We start from the raw sequence: 20635 nt of genomic DNA on the forward strand, positions 1-20635 counted from the left end.
CAGTAGGCTATAGTAACGTCAGTACAGTAGCCTATGGTAACGTCAGTACAGTAGCCTATGGTAACGTCAGTACAGTAGACTATGGTAACGTCAGTACAGTAGCCATCAGTACAGTAGACTATGGTAACATCAGTACAGTAGACTATGGTATTGTCAGTACAGTAGGCTATAGTAACGTCAGTACAGTAGGCTATAGTAACGTCAGTTCAGTAGCCTATGGTAACGTCAGTACAGTAGGCTATAGTAACGTCAGTACAGTAGACTATGGTAACGTCAGTACAGTAGACTGTGGTAACGTCAGTACAGTAGACTATGGTAACGTCAGTACAGTAGATTATGGTAACGTCAGTACAGTAGACTGTGGTAACGTCAGTACAGTAGACTGTGGTAACGTCAGTACAGTAGACTATGGTAACGTCAGTACAGTAGACTATGGTAACGTCAGTACAGTAGCCATCAGTACAGTAGACTATGGTAACGTCAGTACAGTAGACTATGGTAACGTCAGTAAAGTAGCCTATGGTAACATCAGTACAGTAGTCTATGGTAACGTCAGTACAGTAGACTATGGTAACGTCAGTACAGTAGCCGTCAGTACAGTAGACTATGGTAACATCAGTACAGTAGCCTATGGTAACATCAGTACAGTAGCCATCAGTACAGTAGACTATGGTAACATCAGTACAGTAGCCTATGGTAACATTCAGTACAGTAGACTATGGTAACATCAGTACAGTAGACTATGGTAACGTCAGTACAGTAGCCATCAGTACAGTAGACTATGGTAACATCAGTACAGTAGCCTATGGTAACATCAGTACAGTAGCCTATGGTAACGTCAGTACAGTAGACTATGGTAACGTCAGTACAGTAGCCGTCAGTACAGTAGACTATGGTAACATCAGTACAGTAGACTATGGTAACATCAGTACAGTAGACTATGGTAACGTCAGTACAGTAGCCATCAGTACAGTAGACTATGGTAACATCAGTACAGTAGCCATCAGTACAGTAGCCTGTGGTAGCATCAGTACAGTAGCCATCAGTACAATAGCCTGTGGTAGCATCAGTACAGTAGCCATCAGTACAGTAGCCATCAGTACAGTAGCCTGTGGTAATGTCAGTACAGTAGCCATCAGTACAGTAGCCTGTGGTAACGTCAGTACAGTAGCCATCAGTACAGTAGACTATGGTAACGTCAGTACAGTAGACTATGGTAACGTCAGTAAAGTAGCCTATGGTAACATCAGTACAGTAGTCTATGGTAACATCAGTACAGTAGACTATGGTAACGTCAGTACAGTAGACTATGGTAACATCAGTACAGTAGACTATGGTAACGTCAGTACAGTAGCCGTCAGTACAGTAGACTATGGTAACATCAGTACAGTAGACTATGGTAACGTCAGTACAGTAGACTATGGTAACGTCAGTACAGTAGCCTATGGTAACGTCAGTACAGTAGACTATGGTAACATCAGTACAGTAGACTATGGTAACGTCAGTACAGTAGCCATCAGTACAGTAGACTATGGTAACGTCAGTACAGTAGACTATGGTAACGTCAGTACATTAGCCATCAGTACAGTAGCCTGTGGTAGCATCAGTACAGTAGCCATCAGTACAGTAGCCTGTGGTAGCATCAGTACAGTAGCCATCAGTACAATAGCCTGTGGTAGCATCAGTACAGTAGCCATCAGTACAGTAGCCATCAGTACAATAGCCTGTGGTAGCATCAGTACAGTAGCCATCAGTACAGTAGCCTGTGGTAATGTCAGTACAGTAGCCATCAGTACAGTAGCCTGTGGTAACGTCAGTACAGTAGCCATCAGTACAGTAGACTATGGTAAGGTCAGTACAGTAGACTATGGTAAGGTCAGTACAGTAGACTATGGTAACGTCAGTACAGTAGACTATGGTAACGTCAGTACAGTAGCCATCAGTACAGTAGACTATGGTAACGTCAGTACAGTAGCCATCAGTACAGTAGCCTATGGTAACGTCAGTACAGTAGACTATGGTAACGTCAGTACAGTAGACTATGGTATTGTCAGTACAGTAGCCTATGGTAACGTCAGTACAGTAAGCTATAGTAACGTCAGTACAGTAGCCTATGGTAACGTCAGTACAGTAGCCTATGGTAACGTCAGTACAGTAGACTATGGTAACGTCAGTACAGTAGCCATCAGTACAGTAGACTATGGTAACATCAGTACAGTAGACTATGGTATTGTCAGTACAGTAGCCTATAGTAACGTCAGTACAGTAGGCTATAGTAACGTCAGTACAGTAGGCTATAGTAACGTCAGTACAGTAGCCTATGGTAACGTCAGTACAGTAGGCTATATTAACGTCAGTACAGTAGACTATGGTAACGTCAGTACAGTAGACTGTGGTAACGTCAGTACAGTAGACTATGGTAACGTCAGTACAGTAGATTATGGTAACGTCAGTACAGTAGACTGTGGTAACGTCAGTACAGTAGACTATGGTAACGTCAGTACAGTAGACTGTGGTAACGTCAGTACAGTAGACTATGGTAACGTCAGTACAGTAGACTATGGTAACGTCAGTACAGTAGCCGTCAGTACATTAGACTATGGTAACGTCAGTACAGTAGACTATGGTAACGTCAGTACAGTAGACTATGGTAACGTCAGTACAGTAGACTATTGTAACGTCAGTACAGTAGACTATGGTAACGTCAGTACAGTAGCCATCAGTACAGTAGACTATGGTAACGTCAGTACAGTAGCCATCAGTACAGTAGACTATGGTAACGTCAGTACAGTAGACTATGGTAACGTCAGTACAGTAGCCTATGGTAACGTCAGTACAGTAGACTAAGGTAACGTCAGTACAGTAGACTATGGTAACGTCAGTACAGTAGCCATCAGTACAGTAGACTATGGTAACATCAGTACAGTAGACTATGGTAACGTCAGTACAGTAGCCGTCAGTACAGTAGACTATGGTAACGTCAGTACAGTAGCCTATGGTAACGTCAGTACAGTAGCCATCAGTACAGTAGACTATGGTAACGTCAGTACAGTAGCCTATACTTCCTTGGGGGGAGGGGCAGGTAGCCTAAACACGCACACACACAGGCAAAGATTTTCAGCTGGCAGTCAGACACTGGAATAACTTTCTGAGTGACAGAGTGAGGGCTTTGGATAGGCGTTTTTTTGTGGGAATAGAAAAAAATGTCATGACCGTAACAATGTTATTAACCATTTCTGTTCCTTGAAAAAATGTTGTTTTCGGTTGTGTAACCTGAACCGGGTCCAATCCCTGCTTTCAACCATTGAAAGTTCCACTCTATGACATTCAAATACGGGGTGGCAGGCAGCCTAGCGGTTAGAGGCAGGCAGCCGAGTGGTTAGAGTGTTGGGCCAGTAACCAAAAGGTTGCTAGATCGAATCCCCAAGCTAACAAGGTAAAAATTTGTCGTTCTGCCCCTGAACAGGCAGTTAACTCACTGTTCCTAGACTGTGATTGTAAATAAGAATTTGTTCTTAACTGACTTGCCTAGTTGAATAAAGGTTTAAATATTATTTTTATTTTTTTTTAAATTCACTCTATCTAAATAGATTGGCAAGATCCTGTTAAAGGGTAGGAGGCATGAATTTCTAGTAACACACAGTGTGGTCAAAGACTCAGTAACTTAGTTGTAGTCACAATCTGGTTCCCTATAACTACAAACAGTTATATTTGAGCGTTTTTACATATTTAAGAACTTACTTCCGGATATCTTTGAAACTACGCACAATGCACTATTTCTCAACGTCATATGGAGAACCGGTGCTACCTAGCTAGTTCCAGCTGGCTGCTAGTAGCTACTAGCCTTGCTAGCATGTAATTATATTCCAAACCAAGTGTTGGCGCTGGTGAGCTACTATGTACATTACAAAGAAAAAAAACATAAAATAATGCGGAAGAACTGCAACTCTTTTTCTCCTGTGCGTTTGGTATTGGAAGTCGAGCGAGTGAGTATTCTAGTAGTTTTCCGTTGTTTGTAGCTAGTGCAGTAATACCCACATAGTGCAGTAATACCCACAATGACGGGGTTATGACTCATTTGTGGCCCACTCATTTGTGGCACAAAACTGAGAAGCAAGTCTTTGAAGTCAGAACGATTTGTCAGGTTGAAGAGAGCAGTTTCGAGCATGGGAACCCTGCGCGTATCTTCTGTATGCAGTGCTCATTTCACACAGGAGGACTTTCATGGCTTAGTATAACCAGTGGAAGGCAGGATTTGGAATGCGAGTTCCTGTCTGTGCTAGACTAGTTGTTCTCTGGCTTACTACTTACTTAGACCGTGGTGGTTGGCTAATTAGCTGGCTAGCTAGTAGGCTAAAATGACTAACTTTAGCTGGCTGGCTTGCTGGCTAAGATAACTGCATATACCAGTAACATGATTTGATAACTGGTTAGGTGCCATTATATATTTAGAAAACTTTGGTTTACTTTAATGTAGCTGTAAGCTAGGTGTTGATAGCAACGTAATGTTAGCAGGCTAGTTGGCTCGCAACCTTGCAAGTGGATTTGTAACAATACATACAGTATTTGCTTGTAAGTTTGCTGAAAATTAAACCAGTAGTCATGAGTGTAATCGATTTGGTTTAATTTGAAGTTATACATATGAAGTCATTTCTGTTGCAAGTAACATTATAGGGAATAGGCTGGTTTGCCTGTTTTTTCCAGCATTCTTCAGAATTCTGATCAGTTTTATGTAATAACTAAAACCAATAGAAAAGTGAGGTGTAACTTTGCATTGGGACTTTTAATGCATATTCATATGTTACATGTGGTTACGTTTATGCTAGCTACCCTTTAAGATAAGGGACGTGCTTGGCCTTGTGTAGTGGAGGTAGGAGGGAGTCTGAAAGGGCAGGCTGTTTACATATCTATCTGGAACTTTCAGACTATTCCTATCCTATGATTAAATATTTAACCTTCCCGTCTGGTCCCCTTACCAACCCGTGTGTGTGTGTGTGTGTGTGTGTGTGTGTGTGTGTGTGTGTGTGTGTGTGTGTGTGTGTGTGTGTGTGTGTGTGTGTGTGTGTGTGTGAGATCCTGTTACCTTTCCTGTGGTCATGGTGACAGAGTGATATTTCTTAACATTTTAGTCATTTAGCAGACACTCTTATCCAGAGCGACTTACAGTAGTGAATACATTTCATTAAAAAAAAATGTTTCCCGTACATGAGCTATGACTATGAAGGCGGACCTTGTTCTCAGTGGGAGTTTTGCCAGGAACACACAAATCAGAGCCCCCCCCCCAAACACACTAAACACACACACTCAAGTCAGAACTTCTTATCTGAAATCCAGTCACAGAGTAAGGGTTTCTGGGTAACTTGATCCTCTTTATTAATACTTATACATCTGTACACCAGTGTACCGACTCCAACCTGTTGCCTGGGTTGGGTTTGGTTTGCTAGAGACAGTTGTGTGGGAACATGGAAGACGCCACGCTAAGGTTGGTCAGGTTCACCTGGATGGCTGTGAAATAACCCTTCATACCTGTGATCTGGTCGTAGTTTCAGAATGTGTGATTGATGTAGGCCTCTTTGATCTGTTGGCAATAGCTTCTTGGTAGATACCATGAATCTTTGTTTAGGAGTGGAACGCTTCGTGTCTCGCCAGTCTCTTTGTCACAAACTGAACATGATGGCCAACAATCCCCGGAACACATCTGCCTCCTCCTTCGCTCCCTCTTGTGACAAGAACCATACCAATCTTTCACCATTTCCAGGCTGGAGCTTCTGTACCTCCTGTACTCGGCCAGCAGGGGGTGTAGTTCCTGCAGGTAGGAGCCCAGAGCTGCATGGACAGCTGCCCCATTGTCCAGCTCCAGACGGGCTTGGTGCACCAGCATCTGGGAGTGGAAGGCGGCTCCGTTGACCCAGTGCTTGAGTGCCCGCGTGCTCATGTGGCCGTCGTGCAGCATTGAGTTCTTCAGACGAGTCAGCTGGACACTGAGCTCAGCCTCCAGACGGCGCGTGTCCTTCAGCAGGCGCTCACTAGCCCCCACGTGCATCCGGTAGCGCTTCAGGTACTCCTCCATCAGGTCACGCACTTCTGAAGCTTTCTCTTCGGCAAAGATACGGTGGAGTAGGTGGGACGCGTCTGGCTGGGGCTCCCCGAGACCTGCTGCGCTGATCTCTAAGATCATGGAGACCACCAGAGCACCAATGCCCACTGCGTTGGGCACACTGCTCAGGCCGGCAAGAGCCGCACCCAGGCTGGCCACGTAGGATGGGGCCTGGCTGCCCACAAAGGCCAGCAGCTGGGCAGAGTGGTCCTGCAGCACGACCGACGAGTTGAGCCCAGAGTACCGCAGGAGGGAGTCGTCGATGCCCTTGATTGTAGAGCTGGTTCACAAGGAAGGCCTGGACCTCCTGAGAAATCACGAGGGGAAGGTTCCATAACATTGTGAGTACTGCCAGAGGCACGTCAAGAGAAGCATGCACAGTAGACTATGTTGCTGAGTGAATGAGTTATAAGCGCATGCATATGGGTATGTGTTGTGGAACTTTTTGTCAGAAGGGGCCTGGGATGTTGAATTAACCTATCCTGAGCTGAGCTCTTTTGGCAAACATGTGGTGGGAGTAACAGAGATGTGTTAGTTGGAGAGAGCAACAAACCCAACACACTCAGTGGACTAAATGTTCACCTTTTCAGTATGAACCTTTCAGTTACCCAAGTCTGTAGAAGTCCGCCTTCAAGTCGCAAGAGGGGTTTGTGGTAAATGTGAGGACCCATGCTCAATTGCTTTTTTCCAAATTATTTTCTGCGTATTAAAATAAATGTTTGCTTTGTCCCCTGGTATCAAAAGGAGCAAAATGTCTCCTAAACAAATATCTGTGTACAGAACAGCTTGTCTCTGTCTGAGCAGTGTGTCCTTAAACTGCAAATATGTAGCAAATTCTCAACTCTATCCTTTTTCAATCTTTTCGCTGTTTAATGGCCTTCATCACCAAAGTCAGACATTTTCAAGATGCAAAATATACATTGAATTGAATGAAATAAGGTTGAATGCTGAATTGACTTTTACATGGCTTAGTCATTTGGGCTCTTGGATGGGTAACTTTACATTTACTGTTCACTATTCACGACTCCCTGTGTTCCTCCCAAACAAATGGAACGAATGAAGAGAGAGAGAGAGATTACTCACACTGGGGACTAATGAAGGCTGTTTTAATCATTTATTTTATTCCATTTCACTTCCTCATTACATGCTCCTCTTCTCTCAAATCAATCTGCTCCTACAATTATCACCATGAGTGAATATTTTTTTTATTTTTTTTAGGGGTGGATCAGGTTAATATTGCGGAAAGAATATTGCTTCCATCAATGTAATTGTCTGCATCATTTCCAATCCCCCATATATTTTGGGGGTAAATATACATTGGGGGGGAAAAGTATTTGATCCCCTGCTGATTTTGTACGTTTGCCCACTGACAAAGAAATGATCAGTCTATAATTTTAATGGTAGGTTTATTTGAACAGTGAGAGACAGAATAACAACAAAGAAATCCAGAAAAACGCATGTCAAAAATGTTATAATATGATTTGCACTTTAATGAGGGAAATAAGTATTTGACCCCTCTGCAAACATGACTTAGTACTTGGTGGCAAAACTCTTGTTGGCAATCACAGAGGTCAGACATTTCTTGTAGTTGGCCGCCAGGTTTGCACACATCTCAGGAGGGATTTTGTCCCACTCCTCTTTGCAGATCTTCTCCAAGTCATTAAGGTTTCGAGGCTGTCGTTTGGCAACTCGAACCTTCAGCTCCCTCCACAGATTTTCTATGGGATTAAGGTCTGGAGACTGGCTAGGCCACTCCAGGACCTTAATGTGCTTCTTCTTGAGCCACTCCTTTGTTGCCAAGGCCGTGTGTTTTGGGTCATTGTCATGCTGGAATACCCATCCACAACCCATTTCCAATGCCCTGGCTGAGGGAAGGAGGTTCTCACCCAAGATGTGACGGTACATGGCCCCGTCCTTTGATGCGGTGAAGTTGTCCTGTCCCCTTAGCAGAAAAACACCCCCAAAGCATAATGTTTCCACCTCCATGTTTGACGGTGGAGATGGTGTTCTTGGGGTCATAGGCAGCATTCCTCCTCCTCCAAACACGGCGAGTTGAGTTGATGTCAAAGAGCTCCATTTTGGTCTCATCTGACCACAACATTTTCACCAGTTGTCCTCTGAGTCATTCAGATGTTCATTGGCAAACTTCGTGTGTTACCAATTGTTTTCTTGGTGACTATGGTCCCAGCTGCCTTGAGATCATTGACAAGATCCTCCCGTGTAGTTCTGGGCTGATTCCTCACCGTTCTCATGATCATTGCAACTCCACGAGGTGAGATCTTGCATAGAGCCCCAGGCCGAGGGATATTGACAGTTATTTTGTGTTTCTTCCATTTGCGAATAATCGCACCAAATGTTGTCACCTTCTCACCAAGCTGCTTGGCGATGGTCTTGTAGCCCATTCCAGCCTTGTGTAGGTCTACAATCGTGTCCCTGACATCCTTGGAGAGCTCTTTGGTCTTGGCCATGGTGGAGAGTTTGGAATCTGATTGATTGATTGCTTCTGTGGACAGGTGTCTTTTTTACAGGTAACAAGCTGCGGTTAGGAGCACTCCCTTTAAGAGTGTGCTTCTAATCTCAGCTCGTTACCTGTATAAAAGACACCTGGGAGCCAGAAATCTTTCTGATTGAGAGGGGGTCAAATACTTATTTCCCTCATTAAAATGCAAATCAATTTATAACATTTCTGACATGCGTTTTTCTGGATATTTTTGTTGTTATTCTGTCTCTCACTGTTCAAATAAACCTACCATTAAAATCATAGACTGATCCTTTCTTTGTCAGTGGGCAAACGTACAAAATCAGCAGGGGATCAAATACTTTTTCCCCCACTGTATATATATCCATACACGCATGCATACATATATACATACACATACCTATATAGACATACATACTTTTTAAAAGAATATACCTTTATTATTATTCCCCGCAAACCCTACCACCGATCCCCCAATTGGAGTAAACTAATAAACACTTCGGCTTTTACCTTCAATTTATTCATCTTATACACATTTTACAGACAGTCTATTTTACAATAGTTATTTTTTGTTTGTTTTTAGTCCTTCCTCTATTTCTGATGTCCATCTAGTTTGATTTCTATTTGTAACTGTGTTATTTCACAAAAGTTCTGAACCTATATACATTTTACAGACCCCGTATGTTTTACATTGTTTATCTTGTTATTAGTCCCACCCTTCAGCTCCATTCAACCCTTCCCATCTATCTCCCAACACCATACATTTCAGATTTCTATTTGCCATATATTTTTCAATTGTGCTGTGATGCTTCACAAAACAATTGAAGCTTTCTATTCTCATAGCTTCTACAGATTGTAAATTAAAAATAAACATTTTTGCTAAAATAATTGTTATATTATTGATTGACTATGGCTTTTCAAATCACCCAGTATTGCTATCTGCAGCGTTAGTTCTAGGTAAATGTTGCAATTCTTCAGCCATTCCTGGACCTGTGACCAAAAACGAGCTACATATGGACAATACCAAAATAAATGATCTAATGACTCTGCCTCCTCACAGCAGAATCTGCAGAGCTGGGAAGATTGTATATATATATATATAACATTCTATTGGTTGCAAGAATTTTGTATAGTAATTTAAATTGAAAAATGTGAAGTTTTGAATCCGGTGTTGTTTTGCGTGTCAATTCATAAACCATGTGACATGGAATGGGTACATCAAAAATCTCTTCCCAACTATTTTGTAATTTATATGGCACAGCTGTCAGTTTTTTGGTCCTTAAATGAAATTAGCATATGTTTTTATTAATCACACTTTTCTTTAACCATTTATGTTCTTTAATGCAGGGCCAACATACAAGTTCCTGACTTTTTTCCCCTTCTACTTGCCTCTTCCATTTTTGTGATAATGCTGCAATTAGTTGGTTATAATTTTGGGTAGAGCAGACATTTCTATATGTCTGTGTTAGCTGCATGTGTGGCATAACTCCACCACTAATGTCATTCACTAAAATTATACCTTTTTTAAAAATTTCTCCTCGAAAAACAGTTTTTTTTATCAATTACTATATTTGAATTTAACCACAATATTTGTTGTATTATTTGTCCTGTCTTTTCAGGTGGATTAAACTGAAATTGCAACCAACTTTCTAAGGCTTGTTTAAAAAATAAAGATATTTTAGAGATTATTTCCTTTTCAAACAACCGAAAGTGGGCAGGTGTAATCTGAATAAAGGGAAAAAGGCTCTTCTTGAACATAGGATGAGACATTCGTACCAATTTACTAGAAAACCAGTTTGGATTTAAGTATACCTTTGGTATGACTGATGCCTTTAGTGAGAGGTCTAATGCTTTAATATTTAATCATTTCTGCCCTCCGAATTCATATTCGTTATATAAATAGGCCCTTTTAATTTTATCTGGCTTGCCGTTCCAAATAAAATTGAATATTTTTTGTTCATATAATTTAAAAAGCAGGTCACTGGGTGTAGGCAAAACCATAAGCAAATGGGTAAACTGTGATATGACTAAAGAGTTACTCAGGTTGATTTTTTCCACAAATAGACAGGTATTTTCCTTTCCATGGTAGCAAGATCTTTTCTATTTTTGCTAACTTTCTATAAAATTGTATTGGAGTGAGATCATTTCTTTCTTTTGGGATTTATATACCGAGTATGTCCACAACCCCGTCAGACCATTTTATTGGTAAACTACATGGTAATGTAAAATGTGCAATTTTTAGTGATCCAATACGTGATTTGGTTTTAGTTCATAGAGGATAGCGAAAGTATCTAGATCCTCTGAGGCCGTGGAGAGACTCCAATTGTGGTTTTAAAAGAAAACATGAATCATCGGCGTACAATGACACCATGAGGGAAATTAGTTTGTTCGTTAATATCTCATCTGCCTCGGTTAATTGGATGGCTTGATTACAGGACTGATTAAAACACAAGAACTGTTGATTGCAAAGTGTAAGAATATGCAAACGACGACATGAGTGTGTCGAGTCTCAAGTCTTTAAGAGTTTTGAACGCTTCTATAATGAAATATGTAAACTTCCAGCAGCTGAATTAATATTCAATATGATGAACATGATCTGAGGAGAAAGGAGGCAGTGAACATGATGAAAGAGGCTAAAAAAGAGAGCAGGAAGGAGGGAGGAATGGAGAGGAAGAGAGGTTGTTGAATAATTCAGCACAGAACACCTGGCGAAGACCTAGAAATAATCAGTCAAATACTGAAAATACACCTCTTTAAATCCAACTGAAATCCCATTTCTACGTGTAGTAAAACCAAGGATATTTACTGTTCTTACTCAGATAACAGTCATCTGAATATACAAAGAGAAACAGACAGTGTCTTTAACATCACTGGAAACCAGTGTTAACCTTCATGCCCACCGGGTTTGGCCCATGGTAATTGATTAGTCATTATTAATTCATTCATTTTTCTTGGAAATTAGCAAAGCCACCAAGTGTGCATTTGAGCATGCATATTAAAATCTCTTACATATTGCCTCCATTCACCCAGTGCTGTATATAGACACATGAATTATCTGTAGACAGCCTGCCACATTGAAACCCTTTCTACATACGGTATAAAATGTGCTCGTCAAATAGAATTTCTCTGGTCTTGCACTATGTATAGCTTTTGTTTGGAGGTCTCTGGTAGGTCCTAGAAAACATTAGTGTCATGCCTTTTGGTGTGTATTTCAATAATACTTTTTTGTGTTTTAAACTTGTAGTTTGTGGTCAATGTATTTCAATGTATTATAAGATGAAGAACTTGTTTGGACTTTGAATTCAGATGGAACAATTTCCATTATATAAACAGACATTTTTAAACTAAACATCTGATAATCTCTGTTAACATTGGCAGCTATATCCTGGCTGTGTTCTTGTAAAATATGGGCACTAAGACAGACTATTTCTCAAGGACACAGGTTGTCAGTCATTTACAGCATCGGAGGCTCACAACACTACTGAATACAGAAAAAATAAATGTGCCTCGTTCAAACATTTAATCTGGATTTATTCGGCTACAGGCAAAAAAACAACCATTCTGTACCGCTGTACAGGTAAAAGCACAGAATTGTATCAACCAATCATCAGAAAGTTGACCGGTGAAATAACTGAAATTCAACCAAAACCGTGATGAACAACTTTCTAAATACTTATATTGCTCTCTCTCTCCCCCCCCCCACCCTTTCCCCATCGCTCTCTCTCCATCTGTCACAGGCTGCAGCGGACTATGTAAAGGCCCACCTTCCGGAGTCTCTGAGGCAGCAGCTGCTGTCCTATGAGAGGGAGAAGAGGGAGAGCGTTTCCTCCTACCTCAGCATCCTGGAGCAGCGTATCCTGGCTGTGGACCGAGACATGGTGGACAAGCTCTCCGCCAATCATGACGAAGCAGGTGAGGGACTGTAGGAGTGCTGATCTAAGATCAGTTTATCCTTTTAGGTCCTGGATCAGCACTCCTTCTCTGAGATATTCTGACGGGTTAAAAATGTGGCAATACTGCGGATTGGTTAAGACATTAAGTCCGATACACTCGGACAGAGATGGGTCAGAGGGGGAGAGGCGAATTTTAAACCACAAATCTATTTTGCATGAAGAAACAACCTGTCATTCATCACAAACTTTGTGAATATCTGGGTTTTGCGTCTTTTCAATGCAGAAAGACTGCATTTAATCAGCGGACACCACTCGTTTTTATTACAACACACCTGTCATAATTGTTTTCTTTACTAAAGTAGAGGTTTATTATTATTATTATTATTATTATTATTATTATTGCTAAGGGTACTGCATAGGTGTAAACATACATTTCTTAGCAAGAGATTGCACTTGTATAGCCTAAGAAAGTAGCAGAAATTTGCAGAAAGTAGTTTTGAATGCATTTTATTGAAGGGAAACAATAACAGTCTTAATGTTTTGGCAACATAGTGATATATCCTTATATACTGTACAATGAGGAATTCAACTACAAAATACTAGTCTTCTCCCATTTGTTTAAACATTGCCCCCACCCACAAGGTGTTCAAACAACAACAATGAATAAGAATAAAATAAGATGATAGATACAAAAACATGAAGAACATAAATCAATCAACTCTAATTAGCACATGTAGGACAGTATGCAAGTGTGTGTGCATGGACTTGGCAGATGTATTTCTCACATGTGCAGCACATAGTATTTGTTTTACAGTCCTTCTTTGGGAGGCAGAACTGGCATCTCCTCCTCTTGCCTGCCCCAGCTGCAGCCTCAGGTGGATCAGGACAAGATTCAGCCCCCTGAACAGCTTTCACAAGCACTGCAAAGGCTACTGTGCGGGGGAGGCGCTCCCTTCTTTGCATGTGTGTGGTTACAAGTGCTTTTCCCAGCTGCTCCAGGAACACCCTCGTCTTGTTCTGCTTATCAGCCATCCAGGTAGGGTTGATCTTGTTCCATATCACAAAGGCATTGTATGAGGACACATCAATGATGTTATGGAAGATGACCAGGGGCCAGCGGAAAGTCATCCTCCTGCAGCTTTAAGTTCCAATCACCTTGTCCAGGTTGTCCACGCCTCCTTTGTTGTGGTTGTAGTCCAGGATGATGGCTGGCTTCCTGTCCTCACGATCACTGATCTCAGCCGTTTTGTGCAGTGTGCTCAGGAGGACCACATTCTCGTTCCTCTTTGGGAGGTAAGAAACTAGAGTGGTGGTGGGGTGAAGGCAAACTTTGATGAGAAGGCCTCTCTCCCCCTTGTTGCGAGGAGTGCAGGGGGGAGCTCAGGCTTGTTCTTTCTAACTGTGCCAACTATGGTGATCTTTCTCTTCAGGAGCTGCTGGCTGAGTTCACAAGAGGTGAAGAAATTGTCACACGTGACATTGTGCCCCCTTCTGTCCATCTGTCACATCAAGCACAACCCGCGTCCCCTGGTTCTTCTCCAGTCCTCCACTGGTCAGCTTCCCTGTGTAGACTTGCATCTTCCAAGCTTAGCTGGATTGTGCGTCACAGGCCACCCATATCTTGATGCCATGAATTTGTCATCTCCAGGATGATTTTTTCGATGGCTGGTGTGATGAACATGTAGAATGTTGAGGCGATGTCCTGGGCAACTGCATGTCTTGTAGGCCCTGGGGTCATCCTTATGACATGTTGTGCTGCCATCCTGCCCTGGTTGTCATATGGTGACAAGGACCATGTTATTTTTCTGTTCTTTGACAAAAATGTCTCTCTTTCAGCTTGGGGGATTTCTTCTTCATCTGAAGATGATGCATCGTGCTCTGAATTGTATTCTTCCCCTTCTTCAGATACCTCCTCCTCTTCTAAATCATTGTTCTCTTGTTCCTCCTGGACATCTGAAAAAATCTGATCTATGACCTGTTGGGCACTGAAACGTGCACTCATGGCTTCAGCAAAGAGAGAACTGGGGGGACTGTCATCTGCAGCACCTTTATAGCCTCTGACTGCATTCCCCATTAATAAACAATGCTTTCAAGAAATGTTTATTTTGTCTGAAATTGTTTTTATTTTGTCTGTGAAGTTGAGTCATGTGTGGGGTCGTGGAGGGGAGATGCTGCACATGCACAATAAAGTTTAGTTTTGTCTGAATTCAATCAGTAGCACACAATCTCAATTTCTCATTGTATGTGTGTGTGTGTCTTTGTGGTTTTGGTGGTGTGTAAATGACCCTAAGACAATCTTTGTACCCTGGTGGTCTATAGCTTTCATGGAAATATGAACAAAGGCGATGTTTCACTTTTTCTAATGTTGGGGTCACTAGGAAAAGTCATCAAATTGCTGTTAAACATAGTGGCGGGTCATTTCTTACCCTTAAGACAACACAAGGGTTAAAGCAGGTCAGAGTTGACCCTCTCTTTAAAAAATCCTAATCATTTTATGCCTAAAGGGAGAGAGAGAAATATTTTTTGAAATGTAAAGTAATTTATAGATTTTTTTACAGTTTGGTCTGTAAAAAGTAAAGCCGTATACATCAAATGTAGTATTATTTATTATGGCGGGGGTGAAATGTCTCCATGGAGACAACCTTTGGAAGGTCAAGACACGAAGCTGCTTTGTTGCCCTGAGAGATTTGTCATCCCTGAGAAATGGATTAGTTGACTGTACTGGAAACAGTACCTTATAAATCACTGGATTTTTCAATGGAGGAGGAAGACATGAAAAGGTAGACCTGTGTCAGATACGTTATTAGGGCCTTCACTCCTGTTACCTGGACTTTCATAGCTGTGATGGAAATACAGTATGGCTCTCAGTATTGTGGTTGGTTAGCGGACTTTGGTACGCGTGTGGTATTCTGAGAATGAGAATCACAGGTGAGAAACATGAACTTAAAGGGTCATTACACTTAGATATTTTCAGACCTTAACAGTAGTCTTATGTCAAGATGAGCCCACGTCCCAGGCCATCGCTTGTCTAGATCATGTATGGTTTTGGAATGTAATGTCCCTTTAAATTGAAATATCACCTCTGTCTCCCTCTCTCAGGTACTACATGTCTGGTGGCCCTGCTATCGGACAGGGAGCTGACGGTGGCCAACGTTGGGGACTCACGAGGCGTGTTGTGTGACAAGGACGGAAACGCTGTGGCATTGTCACATGACCACAAGCCATACCAGCTGAAGGAGCGCAAGAGGATCAAGAGGGCAGGTGAGCGGACCACCAGCATGGGTGAACAGCACAACAACGCTATGGGGACATTAAAAATATGTGTTTGTGTTAAACCTAGCTAAACTCAACACAGTGAATTCACACATTGCGGTGGGTTTCCTGGATCAGATTAACCCTAGTCCTGAACTAAGGACCACTTTAATTGGAGAACTGTTTCTTAGTCCAGAACCAGGTTTAATCTGTGTCCAGGAAACCGGCCCTTAGTGTTCAGCACAGAAACAAAACACACATACCATTTTCTTGGCTGTGGAAGGTAGTGCATAATGTCATGACGACATAAAATGTTTCCCATACTTGAGCAGATCACAATGGCACGCTAGGATGAATCACTAGAATGAATTAGTGTCAAATGGAGAGACTGTACAATTGCAGCCTTCACTCACCACCTATTGGCCCTCTTTGGAAGGGCAAGAGAAGATGAATACATTACTTGCTCTGACAAATGATAGGAAGCACTGATATGCTGAGGTGGATTTGGTAAATAGAATATCTATAGAAATATAGATATAATGTAATTTGACTGTGATACAGAAATTCCCTTACTCCGTCTGCACGTTTTTTCCGTGTACACAATCAAGGACCAATGTCCCAGTGTGAGATAATAAAATGACTAAGAGTTTAATCAAAGGGCATTGCACTTCCATTCCTTCACCACCAGGGGGCTTCATCAGCTTCAACGGCTCGTGGCGCGTCCAGGGCATCCTGGCCATGTCTCGCTCGCTGGGCGACTACCCCCTGAAGAACCTCAACGTGGTCATCCCCGACCCCGACGTGTTGACCTTTGACCTGGACAAGCTGCAGCCCGAGTTCATGATCCTGGCGTCGGACGGGCTGTGGGACGCCTTCAGCAATGAGGAGGCGGTGCGTTTCGTGCGCGAGCGCCTGGACGAGCCACACTACGGTGCGAAGAGCATCGTGCTGCAGTCTTTCTACCGCGGCTGCCCCGACAACATCACCGTCATGGTGGTCAAGTTCAAGAGCGGCCCCGTGGGGAGCAAGGCTGAGGAGTAGAGGCGGTGATGAGGTCACGATGAGGTCACAAGTTCGTGACGGGGTCATTGTTATTGTTATGTTATAGATAGACTCTCCTCCCTTATGGATAGTGCAGCAAGCAATCAATGGGGAGGATTGGGAACTGTTGCAACATGCATACCTGGCATTCTCTTTGAAACGCATGTACACCCACACCAACATCCTACACTATGTAGTTTGTTTTTCATTTCTGACAATGACTTTTGGATAGAGATTATTTTTGCTTGAATTATGGCCTTAACTCAGAAGCTGGAGTGCTTGATCATCTTGACACACACACACACACATACGCTCACACATACACACGTCCATCTGCCGTCTCACACATTGGCATTCAGCACGAACACACAACTGGGGATCACCTCTTCATCATTGAGAAGATGACTCTCTGACTCAAACAGTACAGCAAACTGATCTAGTGTTCTCTGCACACCCTGCTGCCGTGTATTGTACTGTCACAGGACTGATACTGTCCTGAAGAAAATTGTAAAAGAAAAAGCACCTGTTGAGGCTTGATTTTGGTGGAATGATAAGCCCTTACGTATCAGTCCATAAAAATGTCCTTGGTCATATACGGGATCAGTTATACCCTGATCTAGCTCCAGCCAATGCCTTTTTTGTCAACATAGTCTTAACAGGGCTGATGTTAAGTTACTGAATTATGGTACTGGACCTGTATAGGACATTTGTTTAGCCTATCCTTGTTTAGGAAAGATCTGTGGCTTTTAGCACACAGGTGTTGATGCCTTCGTCCATGGGAATCGTACGGACTGGGAGGTGCATCTCAGACTGCTTATTAAAGCACCGTTACCCATGGCGACTGAGTTAAAGGCCACACAGCTGAAACAGGAAGGCTAATTTCCAGTAATATGCATATGACACAATATGATTGGAGAGACTACTGATGTGTTAATAAGGTCAGGATCATGTTAGAGACCAAGGATGGCCAACTTTGCTCTGAGAGTAGCAGTGTGTGCAGGGTTTTGTTCCAGCCCATAAGATGGTTATCCAGGACCATAGTTGGCCACCCGTGTGTTAGTTTTACCAGTGTACTACTGTATTGAATACTACTATTACGACTGTATTTCCAACAATCTCTCACAGGCTCACCTCAGAATTTGACGTTCATTCATGTTTCTCAAACGTCAAATTTCAAAGTTGTTCCAAACATCAAATTTCAAAATGTTTAAGGTTTAGGCATTAACTCCACATTTTTAAGGCTAGGGTAATGTTTAGGCATTAACTCAGAATTATTACGGTTATACATTAACCTTTCAGAGTTAAGGTTTGGGATAGGCTTAAAACCAAAATATAAAAACAGCTTTCTATCGCTGGATTCGAATATGCAGCTTTTGGAACAAAATGCAGATATTTACGCCCACCCGCCATCCCCATCCACAACGTCCTAAAACCCAAACCTACTGGAAGGGAACAGACTGTTGTCCCTAGTGGCTGGTTTCCTCTTTATCTCCCGGAGTCCTCAGACATGGATGGACATTGAATACTGACTTCTATAAGGGGTGACCTGCTTGGAATTTATTTCATAGATACATAATTAGATTTTTTTATATATATATATATATATATGTTGTATTATCATATACACCAGATAGGTGTTGTGTACAGGGTTAACCATAGTACGGTGCCCCTGGAGCAAATTAAGGTTAAGTGCCTTGCGCAAGAGTATATCGCCAGATTTTTTTTATTTTGTCTGGTCGGGTATTCAAACCAGCAACCTTTCAGTTACTAGCACAACGCTCTTAACAGGTACCTGCTGCCCTATGATGTGGCAAATGTATCATTTAACAATGTACCTTAATTGCCTTATTTATTTTTTCAGTTTTAATCTTATTGTCAAAACAAAACATACACAGATGTTTATTGTTCACCTGTGCATACAGTATGCATAAGTTGATAATGCAACAAGCATCACTTGTAGACAGTTCACCAACAAGTCAGTCATATAATCTGCCAAACACAAAATGTATGAATTTGCTGAATGCAGTCTGTCAGTATTAAAATCCAATGCTACCATGTCAAATCTTGCTGTTTTTGTTTGTTATTCCTGCCAATTTGAAAGACTGTGCAGACAGTCTGTTTAGCTGCTACTGCACCCTGTCATTTAACACAGTAAATTACTTTTTAACATTATAGGTCCAATAATTTATTGAACATATATATACACTGCTCAAAAAATAAAGGGAAGACTTAAACAACACAATGTAACTCCAAGTCAATCACACTTCTGTGAAATCAAACTGTCCACTTAGGAAGCAACACTGATTGACAATAAATTTCACATGCTGTTGTGCAAATGGAATAGACAACAGGTGGAAATTATAGGCAATTAGCAAGACACCCCCAATAAAGGAATGATTCTGCAGGTGGTGACCACAGACCACTTCTCAGTTCCTATGCTTACTGGCTGATGTTTTGGTCACTTTTGAATGCTGGCGGTGCTTTCACTCTAGTGGTAGCATGAGACGGAGTCTACAACCCACACAAGTGGCTCAGGTAGTGCAGCTCATCCAGGATGGCACATCAATGCGAGCAGTGTAGTGTCCAGAGCATAGAGGCGCTACCAGGAGACAGGCCAGTACATCAGGAGACGTGGAGGAGGTCGTAGGAGGGCAACAACCCAGCAGCAGGACCGCTACCTCCGCCTTTGTGCAAGGAGGAGCAGAAGGAGCACTGCCAGAGCCCTGCAAAATGACCTCCAGCAGGCCACAAATGTGCATGTGTCTGCTCAAACGGTCAGAAACAGACTCCATGAGGGTGGTATGAGGGCCCGACGTCCACAGGTGGGGGTTGTGCTTACAGCCCAACACCGTGCAGGACGTTTGGCATTTGCCAGAGAACACCAAGATTGGCAAATTCGCCACTGGCGCCCTGTGCTCTTCACAGATGAAAGCAGGTTCACACTGAGCACATGTGACAGACGTGACAGAGTCTGGAGATGCCGTGGAGAACGTTCTGCTGCCTGCAACATCCTCCAGCATGACCGGTTTGGCGGTGGGTCAGTCATGGTGTTGGGTGGCATTTCTTTGGGGGGCCGCCCTCCATGTGCTCGCCAGAGGTAGCCTGACTGCCATTAGGTACCGAGATGAGATCCTCAGACCCCTTGTGAGACCATATGCTGGTGCGGTTGGCCCTGGGTTCCTCCTAATGCAAGACAATGCTAGACCTCATGTGGCTGGAGTGTGTCAGCAGTTCCTGCAAGAGGAAGGCATTGATGCTATGGACTGGCCCGCCCGTTCCCCAGACCTGAATCCAATTGAGCACATCTGGGACACCATGTCTCGCTCCATCCACCAACGCCACGTTGCACCACAGACTGTCCAGGAGTTGGCGGATGCTTTAGTCCAGGTCTGGGAGGAGATCCCTCAGGAGACCATCCGCCACCTCATCAGGAGCATGCCCAGGCATTGTAGGGAGGTCATACAGGCACGTGGAGGCCACACATACTACTGAGCCTCATTTTGACTTGTTTTAAGGACATTACATCAAAGTTGGATCAGCCTGTAGTGTGGTTTTCCACTTTAATTTTGAGTGTGACTCCAAATCCAGACCTCCATGGGTTGATAAATTGGATTTCCATTGATTATTTTTGTGTGATTTTGTTGTCAGCACATTCAACTATGTAAAGAAAAAAGTATTTAATAAGATTATTTCATTCATTCAGATCTAGGATGTGTTATTTTTGTGTTCCCTTTATTGTTTTGAGCAGTGTAATACAGCAAAGGGATTAATAAACGGGTCACAGATTTGTCTGACCTCTGTTGCTTATTCATGTATGGCAATGTGTATGTGGCCTTTCTGTAGACTACAAACCAAATATGGCCTCCAAGAAAC

At 42.6% G+C, this 20635-nt stretch overlaps 1 protein-coding gene across 3 annotated transcripts in view; it reads left to right on the top strand.

Moving 5' to 3' along the window:
• The window catches only part of LOC115169918 (protein phosphatase 1L), a 39660-nt gene extending 20836 nt beyond the window's left edge, over positions 1-18824 (top strand). For 2 of the 3 annotated variants that reach the window (XM_029726041.1, XM_029726040.1), the window contains exons 2-4: positions 12314-12488; positions 15569-15730; positions 16410-18824. In XM_029726041.1, coding sequence (XP_029581901.1) covers positions 12314-12488; positions 15569-15730; positions 16410-16762 — 690 coding nt within the window. In that variant the 3' untranslated portion in view covers positions 16763-18824. Of the gene's footprint in view, positions 1-3920; positions 3987-12313; positions 12489-15568; positions 15731-16409 lie in introns of those variants that run through there. The other variant, XM_029726042.1, reaches the window with a different exon arrangement.
• The last annotated feature ends 1811 nt before the right edge of the window (positions 18825-20635 follow it).

Source organism: Salmo trutta, chromosome 31 (genome assembly GCF_901001165.1).
Source record: "Salmo trutta chromosome 31, fSalTru1.1, whole genome shotgun sequence".
NCBI classification, from domain to species: domain Eukaryota; kingdom Metazoa; phylum Chordata; class Actinopteri; order Salmoniformes; family Salmonidae; genus Salmo; species Salmo trutta.